Source organism: Mustela nivalis (genome assembly GCF_964662115.1).
Source record: "Mustela nivalis genome assembly, contig: HAP1_SCAFFOLD_2122, whole genome shotgun sequence".
Taxonomy (NCBI): Eukaryota; Metazoa; Chordata; class Mammalia; order Carnivora; family Mustelidae; genus Mustela; species Mustela nivalis.
The window spans coordinates 35,979-50,036 of NW_028134542.1; the positions used below are offsets into that span (position 1 = coordinate 35,979).

The 14,058-nt window shown below is 48.9% G+C and overlaps 1 protein-coding gene across 1 annotated transcript in view; it reads left to right on the plus strand.

Annotated features, from left to right (window-relative positions):
• Nucleotides 1-14,058, plus strand: part of ZNF10 (zinc finger protein 10) — a 20,924-nt gene continuing 6,866 nt past the window's right edge. The window contains exons 1-3 of the mRNA XM_082750955.1: nucleotides 1-977; nucleotides 11,547-11,637; nucleotides 13,588-13,714. Of these exons, the coding sequence (XP_082607081.1) occupies nucleotides 11,605-11,637; nucleotides 13,588-13,714 (160 nt within the window). The 5' untranslated portion in view covers nucleotides 1-977; nucleotides 11,547-11,604. The remainder of the gene's footprint in view (nucleotides 978-11,546; nucleotides 11,638-13,587; nucleotides 13,715-14,058) is intronic.

Sequence of the window (14,058 nt, forward strand, 5' to 3'; positions counted from 1 at the left end):
TTATATCAGAGATTTTCCAGCAATTCCTTTGACTCTGGTCCAAATAAGGTTCATGAATTTCAGGTCCCTCCGAATTTCGGGGCTGCCTCCCAGAGCAGAGACGCCGGCGCGGTGCTGCCGCCCGGGGACCGACGAAGGGATTCGCACAGGCCAGAGGAGCCCCCGCACAGAGGACCGGTCGCCGCAGGACGCCCCCCGCGGCCCCCCGCCGCGCTCAGCCAGGCGACCCTCCCCGGGTCCGCCCTACCCCCCAGTCCCCCGCTGCGGGAGCGGCTCCGCGGCTCGCCGCCCCGTCTGCCGGCCGCAGGGCCAGGCCTGGCTGCCCGCCGAGCTCGGGCGGGCGCCGAGCACCGGAGCGACCGCTCCCCACGCCCCTCTCACGGGGCCCGTCTCAACTCTGCGCGCTCCTGCGCGCCCACTTGTCCCCGGGGTGCCTGCCTCCCGCGTCGGGACCCCCCGGTCGCCGGGGAAAGGAGGGGGGAGTTCGCGCTGGACGGGCGGGGAGGGCGGGCGGGGAGTACGGAGGCCCCCAAGCCGGGGCAGGAAAGCAGCAGCCGAAATTCCCGCACTCAGCGGCCCCAAAACGTCCAGGGGCGGGGACTACATTTCCCAGGAGACCCTGCGCCACCCAGACCCGCCCCGCGGAGGGATTCTGGGCTCCTGGGGCGGCGGCGCTCCTCGGTGCCGAAGGAGCATGCGTGCGTGGAAGGGGCGGGGCGGGAGAAGCGTGTGGGGGCCGGGCCGGGGCCGCGGCGCGAGCGTGAGGGGCCGCGGGGCGGGCGTGTGGGGCCGCGGGGCGGACGGGCCGCGGGTGAGGAGGCCCCGCGCGGAGAGCCGGCAGCCGCCCGGACGGACCCTGCGCGGCCCGGTGGCCGCGGCCCCCCTGCTCGCGGAGGCCGGGCTCGTCATCGACTTGCCGTTGCTGCTGCCCTTGGGACGGATCGCCCCCCGGCGCGCCCGCTGCGTGCTCGCTGCAGGTACCCGCGCGCCGCGCTGGGCGTGCGCCGGCTCGTCCTTCCCGCAGCCCGGGGCGTGTGGCTGGTCCGGGCGGCGTTCTCGCCGCTGCGTGACTGACGGTTCCCGGCTGCGGGGTACGCCTCGGCGGGGACCGTGGCGGCCCCGAGGGTCTGCGTGCGCTCTGCGGGGATGGCGGTGCGGGTCGGTGGGAGCCGGAGGCGCTCGGGGACTCAGATGCGATGTCCTCTCCTCCCGCCGGTCTTCCCGCAGCCGGGGCCCGCGGTCGGACGGCGCTGGCGGCTGCCGAGCGCGGGCGGGAGACGGGCGTGCTCGCCTCGTCGGGGGGCGAGTCGTTGGAACGCGCGCCGCCGGCTCCTGCCCGCGCGCCGGCTCCTGCGAGGCGTCCGCCCGCGCGTCGCCGGCGAAGGGCTGCGGGTCCTGTTCCTGGTCGGCTGCGGGAACCGCGGTCGCAGCCGTTCCGCTTCGTGCGAGGTTCCAGGAGTTGCCCCCGGGGTTCTCGGCGCTGCGTCCAGTGTTCGGGAGGAGGCCGGCTGCTGTGCGGCTTCGACGGAAACCCCGCCCCGCATCTCTGCCCCCGCCTCGGTGCTCGGTGGAGCGCGCGTGAAGTCGGACTGGCCGGACGTGGCTCGGTGCGCCCGGTCTTCGCGGAGGCGGCTCCAGGCCGGCGCGCCGTCGTCCCTCACGAGGCGCGGCGGGCGAGCACGGCGCCGGGTCGCGGGGAGCGTCCAGGCCCCGCGCGAGTCCCCGGGGGCGGAGACCCTCCAGCCCCGCCGCTGACGGAGCGCGGCGGCCGTCCCCGGCGCGGGGGGCGACGGCGCGTGGCGCGAACGGCCGCTGGCGAGCGTGTCGGGGGCGCCGCTCCGGACCGTGCCCCGCGCGCTGCTCCTCCGCCTTCCCGGACCGCGCGTCTCCGCCTGCCCCTGAGAGTGGCCCCGGCGGCTCCCGAGCGCGCGGCTGGCGCCCGACGCCGGCAGGGTTTGGATTCGGGTGAGCCGCGTTCTCTGGCCGTGCGGTCCCGTAGGTCCGGAGCCGTCTGGAGGCGGGACGTGGACTCGTTAGCGGCGCCGCAGCCGCGGGGAAGCGATTCGGTGCGCGGCCCTGAGTTCTCACTGCAGCGCCGGGGAAAGGGGCTCCGGGGGCTCCGGGGGATGCGCCTCCGGCTTCGGCGCAGGTCGCGCGGTCTCCGGTCCTGGGCTCGAGCCCCGCGTCGGGCCCTCTGCTCCGCGGGGAGCCGGCTCGCCTTCTCTGCCGCCCTGCGCCGGCTGGTGTCTCTGTCGAAGGAGCAGCTCCGGAGAAGGCGGTGAGCCGAGGGCTTCCGAGTGTCCGGCGGCGGCTTCCGAGTGTCCGGCGGCGGCTTCCGAGTGCCCGGCGGCGGCTTCCGAGTGTCCGGCGGCGGCTTCCGAGTGCCCGGCGGCGGGCTGGAAGGACGCTCCCCGCGGGGACGGAGGGGCCGGTGCTGACTCGGACCGGGACGGCCCGAGCGGTGCGGGGAACGCGAAGCCCTGACCCGGAGACCGAAGACTGAGCAGTAGGAGGGAGAACAGTTTTGATGAAACGCGGTCGTCAAGGAACGAGAAATGGATGTTTTTTTCACGACGACCCCCCGCCCCCGCGTGCACTGGGTTCTTCATATGTTCGTTCTTAAAAATGTTACTTCTTGCTTTTCATGATTCGGTGAGAAAATGCTTCTGTTCAAGAGAAGTACTTCTAGAAATAACGGGTTCCTTCGTTGACGTGACGGAGCCCTGAGTACGGGGAATACGGGACAGACACTGAAGGCTTAGTAACGTGGTCTAATAAAGCTTTTTGGCTTTAAGAAATCATGTTTTAAGGAAAGCGAAATTTCATAATCATGTCTCTTTTCCTGACACCACACTTTGACCTTTAGTGCTCCTCTTTGCTTGCTCCTGTCACAGGGGCATGTCTTCCGTCTTCCGGCCCCGAGCCAGCACCGGGTCGGGCTGCGGCCTGGCCTGCATGTGGATCCCTGACACGGTGCCAACACCCAGGGCCTCACTGCCTCTCGGCTCTCTCATTCTTCCCTTTCCTCTTATTTTACTATGAAAACTTCCGAGTGTACAACGGAATTAAAAGACTGCTTGTAAACCGCCCTCCTAGACTCTACCATTAACATTTTACTTTACTTATTTTGACATATATCTTTTATCAGTCCATTTTCTTGTGTACCAAGTAAATTGCATACATCATTATATTCCCCTAAATACTTAAAAATGTATGTGTTATTAGCTAGAATTCAGTATTTATTTAGCTTTTTCTTTTGATGTAAAATTAACATAAAATAATGCACAAAATGGAAGTATACATTTGCTGAGTTTTTGCAGTTGCATGGTCCTTTTTTATCTTCTAGTCTTCATGCCTTTTGTATCTTCAGGTATGTCTTTGCCATCTCTCCTGGCCCCCGAGTTCTAACTCTGTGGCTGCTGGGTTCTTTTGCTAATCATTCCTTGCCCTTTGCACACACTAAAGACTAATGAACGTACTCAAAATCTAGAGAGATTCTGATCTCTTTTATTAAGAAGCATATACTCCAGGGGAGCTAGGGTGGCTAGTCAGTTGAGCATCCAGCTCTTGATTTCAGCTCTTGTCTCCTGATCCCAAGTCATGCTCTTAGGGTCCTAAGTCAGGCTCCACACTCAGGAGTCTGCTTGACAGGTTCTCTCCCTCTCCTTCTTCCCCTCTTCCTGCTCCCTCATTCTCTCTAAAATAAATCAGTCTTTAAAAAACCACATATATTTATTTCATACACTTGAATGAAATGCTGTCTCTGACAAGGTCTTGCCTGTCACTGGGCACTGGAACTCAAGTACTGGGTCTTCAAATGGAGACTGGAGGGCAGACACCTTGGGAAACAGACACGTTACCTTTGTGGGTGCTTGTAATGTACTGGACAAATGCCAGTGGAACAGATCGAAGTTGGAAGCACTATGCTGGTCTCTTTTTGGGATTTAGCACGAGATTATCCCAATTCTCAAGTGGTTCCTTATAAGGGAGGTGGACAATAAGGGTGTTGAAGTGCTAAAAGCATGTCCAAAGTGTTCATGATTACTGGCCAGGGAACAGTCATTCTTTCTGGGACGACAGGAAGGCTTGTCAGAAAAGGTGGCGTTTAAATGAGGCCTAGAGAGCATGGGGCAAGTGCAGCAGAAATTAAGGTTGAGATGTTGTCAAGGCCGTGAAAGTAGTGAAGACTGTATACTCAGTGACTTGGTCAGAGCTATGCTGCACAACCTCTTATGCCCTGGATAGTCTCTTTCATAGCCTTCTAGTTCATACTAGAAGCTTCTTGCAGCCCATCTGTGTCCTGATGATAGGCAGAATAATCACTCTCCAAAGAACCAGAACCTGTGGATATATTACAATATTATATGGCAAAAGGGACCTTGCAGATGTGATTCAACTAAGGACCTTAAGATGGGGGAGATTACCCTGGATTGTTCAGGTGGACCCAGTATAATGACAGGGGTCCATCAGAGTTGGAACAAGGAGGCCGAAGGTGAACATCAGGGGGAGACGTGACTCCCAGATGACGTGATGCACAGAGAGAGGAGGTTTTGCTAGCTTCCTGCCTTACAAACCTCCAAGTGATGCCTCCATCTGAGCTTCTGACTCCATCCCTTGCCCCCCTCTCTCCTCTGGCTCCAGCCCGCTTATCTTTTACTTCCTTCCTCTCAGCCTACTCTCCAGTCCCCAGCACCTCTTCCCGCTGCGCCCTTTCTCTTTTTTTACCTCCAAACTTTTCGTTCCTCTTGTGGAATTTGTCCGCTGTTGCCACTGCTGTATGGAGACCAGTCTCCCCTAATCACTAGTGAACCGTTATCTGAGCAGTCCTGCACATTATGTTCTTTAACTTACCAAACTCTTCTAAGTCTCCCCTCCTTGAAATTCTCTCTCCTTCTGGCTTTCAATACTCCTCTCTTCGGGATCTTCTCATTCTCTAGTGGGTCTTTGCCTCATTCGTGGTCTTTTCTTTCTCTTCTCTTTGCTTCCTAAATCTTGATTTTCCCCATAATCTGATCCTGTTCTTACAGCTTGTTGTACTCTTCCCATTATTTTTGGTTGACTTTATATACTGCCAGGTGTCATCTGATAATACTGTTAACTAGCATTATCAAATCTTAATGTTTCTTACTGGGCTTTATAGGAATTGTGTCATAGGGTTGTTGAGAGGAATGTATGATCTCACTTAGACTCTTGTCCATCTGCCTACTTCACCTTTATCTCTTAGTGGAAGAACACAGTCACTCTCAAATCTATGACTTAAGACCCCCCCCCCCTAATAAATCTTGTTGGAGACTAGCTGAGTAGGTTGGATAGATAAAGATAGAACAGAAATGTGAAAAGCAGATGATAGAGCTGGATAACCCTCACATGTACATATGTCTCCTAAATACCATTTCTCTGGCCCAGTTTCTGAGTTTAAAACCCAACCCCATCAGGGTGTGAGGACATCTTTCATGCCCTTGATCACCAGGGTTGGTTTAACTGATATGGCTAGCTAGGTGGGTGTCCCTTTCCTCCTCCACTGCTCTGTGTCCATCCCTCCCAAAGCTGCAGGTTCACAAAGAGGACAACCTTCCCCAATAGAGGAGACCCATTCTTTGGTGAAGGGTATACAGGAAGCTGCACTCCATGCCAGAACTTCCAGATAAGCTCTCAAGGTCCATTTGTAGGAGAACATAGGGTAGTCAGGTTTCCAAGACCCCAGACACATACAGATGAGGCACTGCATATGGCAGTTTGCCTTTCTTTAAAACAAAACAAAAAAACCCAGCCCAGTTCCATCATTCCTCTAGTGCCCACTCCTCCTGATACATTGGTGATTAATCACTTAATCACTGGGTGATTAAGTCACCCAGGAAACCGGGAGTCATCTTTAACCCCTAACCCATCTTCACATACATAATCCATTTGATTTCCAGGATATACCAATCTTTTCAAAGTCTACCTGCTCTGCCTTTCTACCCCTAACAGCCCTAATTTGTGTTCCCATCCTCTGGATTATGGTATTAGCTTCCTTCCTTGTTCCTTTGCTGCTGCCCCAAATGCAGAGGAACCATTTTTAAGATGCAAATCTAGTATCATTTCTGGGTTTGTAACATGTAGGAGAAAGTCTCTGAAAATGGCATTTTTCTGAAAATGGCTTTTTTGTCCTTTTGTGACCTATGCGTCTATGGGCTCCTTTCAGGCCGTTCGCCGCCTGGCACAGTATACGCCAGCTGCCCTGAGCTCCCTGCCTTATATAAAAATCATTATCTTCATCTCTTCCTTTGTTTACACAGGTCCCCACCCTTCTTTGTCCATCTGATTAGGTCTAGGACCCAGCCTTGAAACCGCCAGGTGGTGCTGGGTGCTTTTTCTGTGCTCCATGACCCCTTGGGCATGCTGTTGCTCAGAGCAGTAATCATAGTGGACTAGGGTGTCCATTTTCAGTGTCTTCAGCTAGACCCAGCTGCTTGATGTCAAGAATAAATACTTTATTCATGTTTTTATCTCCTGGGCCTTGTACAGAGCCAGGCGCATAGTAAGTGACCACTAATTATTTATTAAAATTACAGAAGAAGATCCAAATCTATAACATTAAGATAGTAGTCAACTTACCAGCTGTTTCCCTAAACACAAGTAAAACTCATCCCAGTGTTCCCACATGATAGTGACAGTTGTTACTTAAGAGAAATCAGTTTTGGCCAATTGCACAGAAAGATTCTTTGTGGTTCTGGTGACTCATAAAAAATCTGATTATTCCAGGGTGCCTGGGTGGTTCAGTCAGTTAAGCATCCAGTTAAGCATTTCAGTTTAGGTCATGATCTCAGGGTCTTGGGATTGAGCTCCATGTCGGGCTCTGCATGGAGTCTGCTGGACATTATCTCCCTCTTCCTCTCCCTTGGCTCATCTCCTGCTCGTGCACGTGTGCATGCTTTCTCTCCAAAATAAATAAAATCTTAAAAAAAAGCATCGGGGTGCCTGGGTGGTTCAATTGCTAGGCGTCTGCGTACAGCTCGGGTTGTGGTCCCAGGGGCCTGGGATTGAGTCCCAGGTCAGGCTCCCTGCTCAGCAGAAAGCTTGCTTCTCCCTCTCCCACTCCTCGTGCTTGTATTCCCTCTCTTGCCATCTTTCTCTGTCAAATAAATAAATAAAATCTTAAATAAAAACAATCTGATTATCACTAAGAAGTGATATAATTTAATTGATTAGTTCAAATAGATTTGAATAGTTGCATAGATTAAATAATGGCTTAGATCAGTGATTCTCAAACATGGCTGCACAGTTGCGCCACCCAGGGAACTGTTGAAAAGAAACAAAGCCTGGCTACTCCCCATACACTTAAGTCAGCATCTCTCAGGGGAAGATGGCATGGGACCCAGGTCTCATAATTTATTAATATACCTGGCATTTCCAGTGTTCAGTTAGGGCTGAAAACCACTTGTTTAGGTAAAGGTTTGAGTAAGTTTTCAAAAGTGGAGGTTAAGGGAAATTAAGATGACATGATACTAATTGCAGGCTTGTTGTAGTTTATGTAATCCTGAATGGGAATTAATGGAATGGACCTTAGATACTTACATAAAGTAGAAGCTGTACTGTAGTTGTTTTTTAAATAAGATCCGATTGAAAATTTACTGGTGGCCAGAATTTCCTGCTTTGTTAGACAACCTGATCTATTTCCAGGTATCATATTATTATAATATTGACTTGTAATAGATTTTTTTGTGACTACACTCATTACTCCTCTAATCCTGCCCTCTGGAGCAATGCAAAATAAATATCCTTGTTCCACAGGACCTGTAGACACATGAAAACCATTCTCTTGGTTCCATAAAGTAATTTCTTATGTAGTTTAACATCCCTCGTTATTTCAGCCTTTATTCATGTGACACTGAAAAGTAAGTTCCGGGAAAGGTTAAGAAACCTCCTAGTAAGTATTGGAGCAGGAACTGGAATCTGGGGAGGCTGGCTACAGAATCCATGTGTTAGCCACGGTTGGAAATATGCACTTGACGGTGAGGGGCGAGCTTGGGATAGAAGACAGTGTTCTCCTCACTGTCGCTGAAACATAGTTCTGTTGTGTGCCTGGCAGTGGGATAGACAGTGGGAATAAAACAAGTAGGTATACTGTGTGTCCTGAAAGTACCCGGGGGGGGGGCTTGGAAAGTCGAGACCGAGAGATGCAGCAAGGGGAAACCTACATTAAAGTTTATCATCATTGTGTAAATCGTAGAGAAGACTGAGAACCAAGATATACAGAGGGAAGCTAGGTGAGGATGGAAACCAAGTAAATAAAGAGCTTCAAGAACGACCAAAGGATGGGGCGCCTGGGTGGCTCAGTGGGTTAAAGCCTCTGCTTTCGGCTCAGGTCATGATCCCGGGGTCCTGGGATCGAGCCCCGCATCGGGCTCTCTGCTCAGCCAGGGAGCCTGCTTCCTCCTCTCTCTCTGCCTGCCTCTCTGCCTACTTGTGATCTTTGTCTGTCAAATAAATAAAAATAAAATCTTTAAAAAAAAAAAAAAAAAAAAGAACGACCAAAGGGCCAACAGTGTCCTCTGTATTAGAGGTCATTGGTGAGAACCGTTTTAGTGGTGTGGCAGGGCAGAAGCCATACTGCTTTTATTCAAGTAAATTTGCATAGAACTGAGGTGGAAATCCATAAGATCTCCAGAAGACAAAGGGAAACAATAGAAAAGAAAACAGATTCAAAAGAACTGTAAATACAAGCATGAGAAACACTCAAGCTTGGTACTCAAAAGGTGGAAATTAAAAATACAATCTAAATTTAAAACAACTTAAAAATGCAATGTTTGGGACGCCTGGGTGGCTCAGTTGGTTAAGCAGCTGCCTTCGGCTCAGGTCATGATCCCAGGGTCCTGGGATCGAGTCCTACATCGGGCTCCTTGCTTGGCAGGAGCCTGCTTCTCCCTCTGCCTCTGTCTGCCTCTCTGTCTGCCTGTCCTCGCTCACTCTCTCTCCATCTCTGACAAATAAAAAAAAAAAATGCAATGTTTGTGGACTTCTGTTTCTGGCCAACATGGAATAACAGGGACAACGGCAACAACAACATACAGACAGACAGACAGACAAAATGCATGAAACAATTGTTCTAAGACCCTGGACATCAGATGACAAAGGACAGTCATCCCTGGGAGATGGAACATCAACGAGGTAAGCCTTCTGGTTGCTCCGGTTTACTGCCTTGAGAGGGTTTCCCGCTTACAGCAGAGGAAGATGAAACTGAGGTGGAGCCCGGCAGACTTCCGAGTCAAGGATGGATCTGAGAATCTGATCTGGGGAGAGCAAAGCACCTGGAGTTCGTAGGACAGACCACCAGAGAGGAGAGGTCTGCAGAGGGTCTCCCACGAGTACTCAAGAGCACAGAGCAGCACATATGTGTGAGGAAACTCCACAAGGCCAGGGAAAGAATCCTCCACAGTGCTGGAGGGAATAGTCCTGATATTTGCATGGGGAATACCGCCTATTACCACTAGCCAGACTGGAAAACTCTTGTAATTCCTGGAACGTTGGGAGTGGAACTATTTATGTAAAGCATTGAAAGGAAAATTGACTCTACTTAGAATTCTAAATTCAGCAAAAATATATTTCAACAACAAAGTCAAGACAGAATGGGTGAAAATATTTGGAAGTTATATATCTGATAAGGGTTTGATGTATATAAGATACATAAATACACGTATGTGCTCACATGTAGAATATGTAAAGAACTACAACTCAATAACAAAAGCACAAACTATCCAATTTAAAAATGGGCAAAGGACTGGAACAGACATTTCTCCAAGGAGGATATGCAAATGCCACTAAGTATATGAAAATAATGTAAATCAAAACTACCATGAAATACCACTTCACCCCAACTAGGATGGCTATAATGATTTGAAAAATGGAATAACAAGTTTTGGCAAGCATGTGGGGAAATTGGATCTCAGCATCACAACTCACACTGCCACTGCCACTGTGGAAAACAGTTGTGGGTCCTCAAGAAGTTAAACACACAATTACCGTATGACCCAGCACTTCCCACTTCTATTCCTTCTAGGTATAGCCTGGAAGGAATTGAAAGCAGGGACTCAAGCTGGTACTTGTATGCCAGTGTTCACAGCAGCATGTGCACAAGAGCCAGTAGATGAAAACAACCCAGGGGTCCATCAGCTTATGAAGGGACAGACAGGATGTGGTCTCTCCATACAATGGAATATTATTTGGCCATTAGAAGGAATGAAGTTTGATTCATGCTACAGCATGGATGTACCTTGAAGACATGATGTGGAGTCACATAAGCTAGACACAAAAGGACAAACATTGTATGATACCATTTATATGCATTTTCTAGAATTGGCAAATTCAGAGAGACAAAGTAGATCATAGTTTATTGGCGTCTGAGAGGATCCAGGAGTGGGGAGTTTGGTTAATGTTTCAGAGTTTCCATTGGGGTGATGAGAAAGTTCTGGAATTATTAGTGATGGTTGTACACTATTGTGAATGTAATTAATACCACTGAATTGTACGCTTAATAAGATAGCAAAGTTAATTTTTACTACAATTTTAAAGTTAATATAATTGCCAAAAACCATTGGATTGTATACTCTGAGTGGATGAGTTGTATGGTATGTGAATTATATCTTAGTAAAGCCTTTTGGAAAAAAAAAAAAGACAAAATGAAGACATTGTCAGACTTAAAAAGCTGAAAGAATTCATTTTCAGCAGACCCACATTGCAGGAAATGTTAAGAGATGGCCTTCAGGGAGAAAGGAAATGAAACCAAGTGGAAATCTGGATCTACAGGAAAGAATGAAAAGCAGTGGCAATGGTAACTACGTAGGTTAATATATGATTTTTTCTTTATTGTTTAATAATAATACCTATTGCTGGGTAACAAACTATCTCAAACTTGGTAGCTTCAAACAGCACTCACTCACTAGCTCACAGTTCTGTAGGTGGAAGTCTGAGCCTCTCTGGCTGGGTTTTCTGCTCATATATGCAACATCTGCTTTCAAGGTGTTGGCTGCCCTAGGTTCTCATTTGGAGGCTCTGATTGTTGCTTGTGGCTGTGGGGCCATGACAGGACCGGCTGTCAGCTGGGTGTTGCTCTTCGCTCCCAGAGACCGCCCCCATTCCTTGCCCTGTGACACCATCCACCTGCAGGCCATGTTTCTTGTGCTTCCAATCTCTGACTTCCATTCTCTGGTCAGCTGGAGAAAACACTTGTTTTCTTATCTGTAAAGTAAGGGTATTAGATTGAGGCAGGTTTTGTGTCTTGGTTTGTTTTTCTCAAAAGAGAGGATTTGTAGCAGCAGAACCATTGAATTGCAAATGAGATTTTGCATGGAACTCTAGAGACTGAGGGGGAAATGGCCATCTGTATAGTTCTTCATACTCCTGGGAATTACAGACCTTGTAGATGCATTTTTGGACTATCTCTGATGTTCCTCGGTGTGTGGTGGGTATTGCACTATACCCAGCCAGGTGGGAGGGAGTCTAGGTTGGTGATTTATAAAACCTCCCTGTCACAGCCACCTTCCCTTATGATTCTTTCTTTTCTCCAGCTTCCTCTTCTCAGGATCTCCCGTTAGTCAAAAAAGCATCATCAAGAACAAGAAGGGGATGGAGGCCGAGTCAGTACCTGCCGGGTCCCACGTGAGTTGCGCTGTCTTCTTTGTTTTCCAACTAAGAATTCCTTTTTACTTCAGTTCTGGAGTTCCTTTGCCTGGGAACTTCAGAAATTATATCTTGGGCACTCTCCTCTGGGAGACTAGCACTGTTTCGTTTGCTTTATTTGTAGATTTAGTTTTATTCATAAAATACATACTATTCATATACCTTTTATATAAAAAGAAGTGCAGGTTTAATAGTGATGTGGGCAGGAGTCAAGCAGGGTAATATTGAGCACTCTGAGAAAATGCTTTGATCCGCACTAGGGAATGAAGTCCAGAGCATACTTCCTCCCACAGAAATGATGTGGAAACTGGGAATGTTCTGCCTTGAGGGTCTCTCTGGTCCCTGGTTGTCCTAGCTGTAGAGCTGGCTATGTGAGGCCTCCATGGGGAGCTCAGGCACAAGTTAGAGACTTATTCAGGGGTAGTTGCCGCCCAGCCATGAGGAGCTTGGAGGAGGGTGGAACCTCTGGGATGTCCAGGCCGGGAGACAGGGTCCCCTGTGGGCCCAGCTTCTGCTGGAGCAGCCTGCATGTATGACCTCTGCTATATTGAAAAATCCCACCAGAGAGTGTTTGGTTTTTCTTTTAGCAGTGCTACCTGTTTTTAAGGACTTAAGAAAACTAGCTCATTATATTTACCCAGATAATTTACTGTTTTTGTTGCTCATCCTTCAGTCCTGAGATTTAAAGGACTCTAAATTCTCTTTGGTAACATTTCCTTTTTGCTTGAATAACTGCTTTTAGTATTTCTTTTAGAGCAGGTATGCTGGTAACAAATTCTTTTACTTCATTTGAGAGTGAATTTTGCATCCATTCCTGAAATATGTTTTCACTGGATATAGAAATGGCTTGACAGTTCTTTTTTTTCAGTATTAAAAAAATTATTATTCCGCTGTTGTCTGACCTTCCTAGTCTTTGAAGAAAAATCCTCATTCAAGTAGGTGTTTCTGTGTGTAATCAGCATCTCTGTTTGATGTAGCCAAGAAGGCTTTGCTTCTTTTATCTATTGTTTCTTTGTCAAATTACTTTGTTACTATTAAAATATAATCTACATTAAAAAAATGCCATTCATCATTTAGGAAAAATGTCTTGGAAAATTATTCTAGATCAGAAAACATGGTGAAGTTGATCTTTTTTTTTTTTTTAAGATTTATTTATTTTAGAGCATGTGTGTATGGGGGGGGCAGGGGGAGAGGGAGAAGGAGGGAAGCAGATGCCCTCCTGAGTGTGGAGCCGGACACGGGGCTCAGTCTCATGACCCTGAGATCATGCCTGAGCCAAAGCCAAGAGTCGGAAGATTAATCTACTGAGCCACCTGGGTGCCCTGACATTAGTCTTTTAAGCATTAAGTTGTACTTGGACTGAAGACTTTTTTACTGCCTTAAATTAGGTTCTTTATTTTGCAGAATATAAATGTAGAGTAACTTTGGTGTCTGATACTCCTTGCTATAACTGTTCATAACAAACTTGATTTAAATAAAACTTCTTTTGGAGTGCCTGGGTGGCGCCACTCAATCATTTGGGTGTCCAACTCTTGGTTTTGGCTCAGGTTGTGATCTCGGGGTCCTGGGATCGAGCCCCACATTGGGCTCTGTGCTTAGTAGGGAGTCTTCTTATGGATTCTCTTTCTCTCTCTCCCTCTGCCCCTCCCCACTAAAATAAATAAATAGACCAAAAAAAATGTTCTTCTGACAGTTTCTAAACCTAGAGCATAACATGGAACTGGTTTTTGGACAGTAGGTGTCTAGTAGCCATTCCTTTTAGGACTTGACCAGAATCCAAATAAGTACTACTCACTTTTGAAATAAATTCTGGTCCATCCTCTTCTCCTATACCAATGCTGCCTGCCTAATCTCTCTTTCTGTCAGTACTCAAGAAGGGGAGGGCCGAGCTCTACTTCTGGCTTATTATAGATTTGTTCCACATTGTAGACACTGGTGACCTTCAGGGATATACTTGTGAACTTCACCAGGGAGGAGTGGAAGCTGCTGGACTCTGCTCAGCAGATCATGTATAAAGATGTGATGCTGGAGAACTATAAGAACCTGGTTTCCTTGGGTAAGACTAACTTCTGTTCTCAGAGATACCCCCTGCAACGATTTTGGTTCTTCATTGATCAAAAGGTATGGAGACATATATCAGAGTGTGAGCTTGGTGTTAGGGGGCCTAATTTCTTTTGAGCATAGAAGGGGGTTTTGTGGAAAAAAGGTGTTTTTGTTTTGATTTGTTGAATTTTAAAAAATGTACATTTTGTTGCCTCTTTAGCCTCCCCTTGTCCACTCTTCAGAGTCCCCTCAGGACTAAGAAGGGGTTAGGGGTTGGGGCTGAATCTGGGCTGCTCTTTGTGTCCAGCCCAGAGTTCCCCAACCCCTGTCCAGTTCTTTATCTTTTGCTGTGCGCAG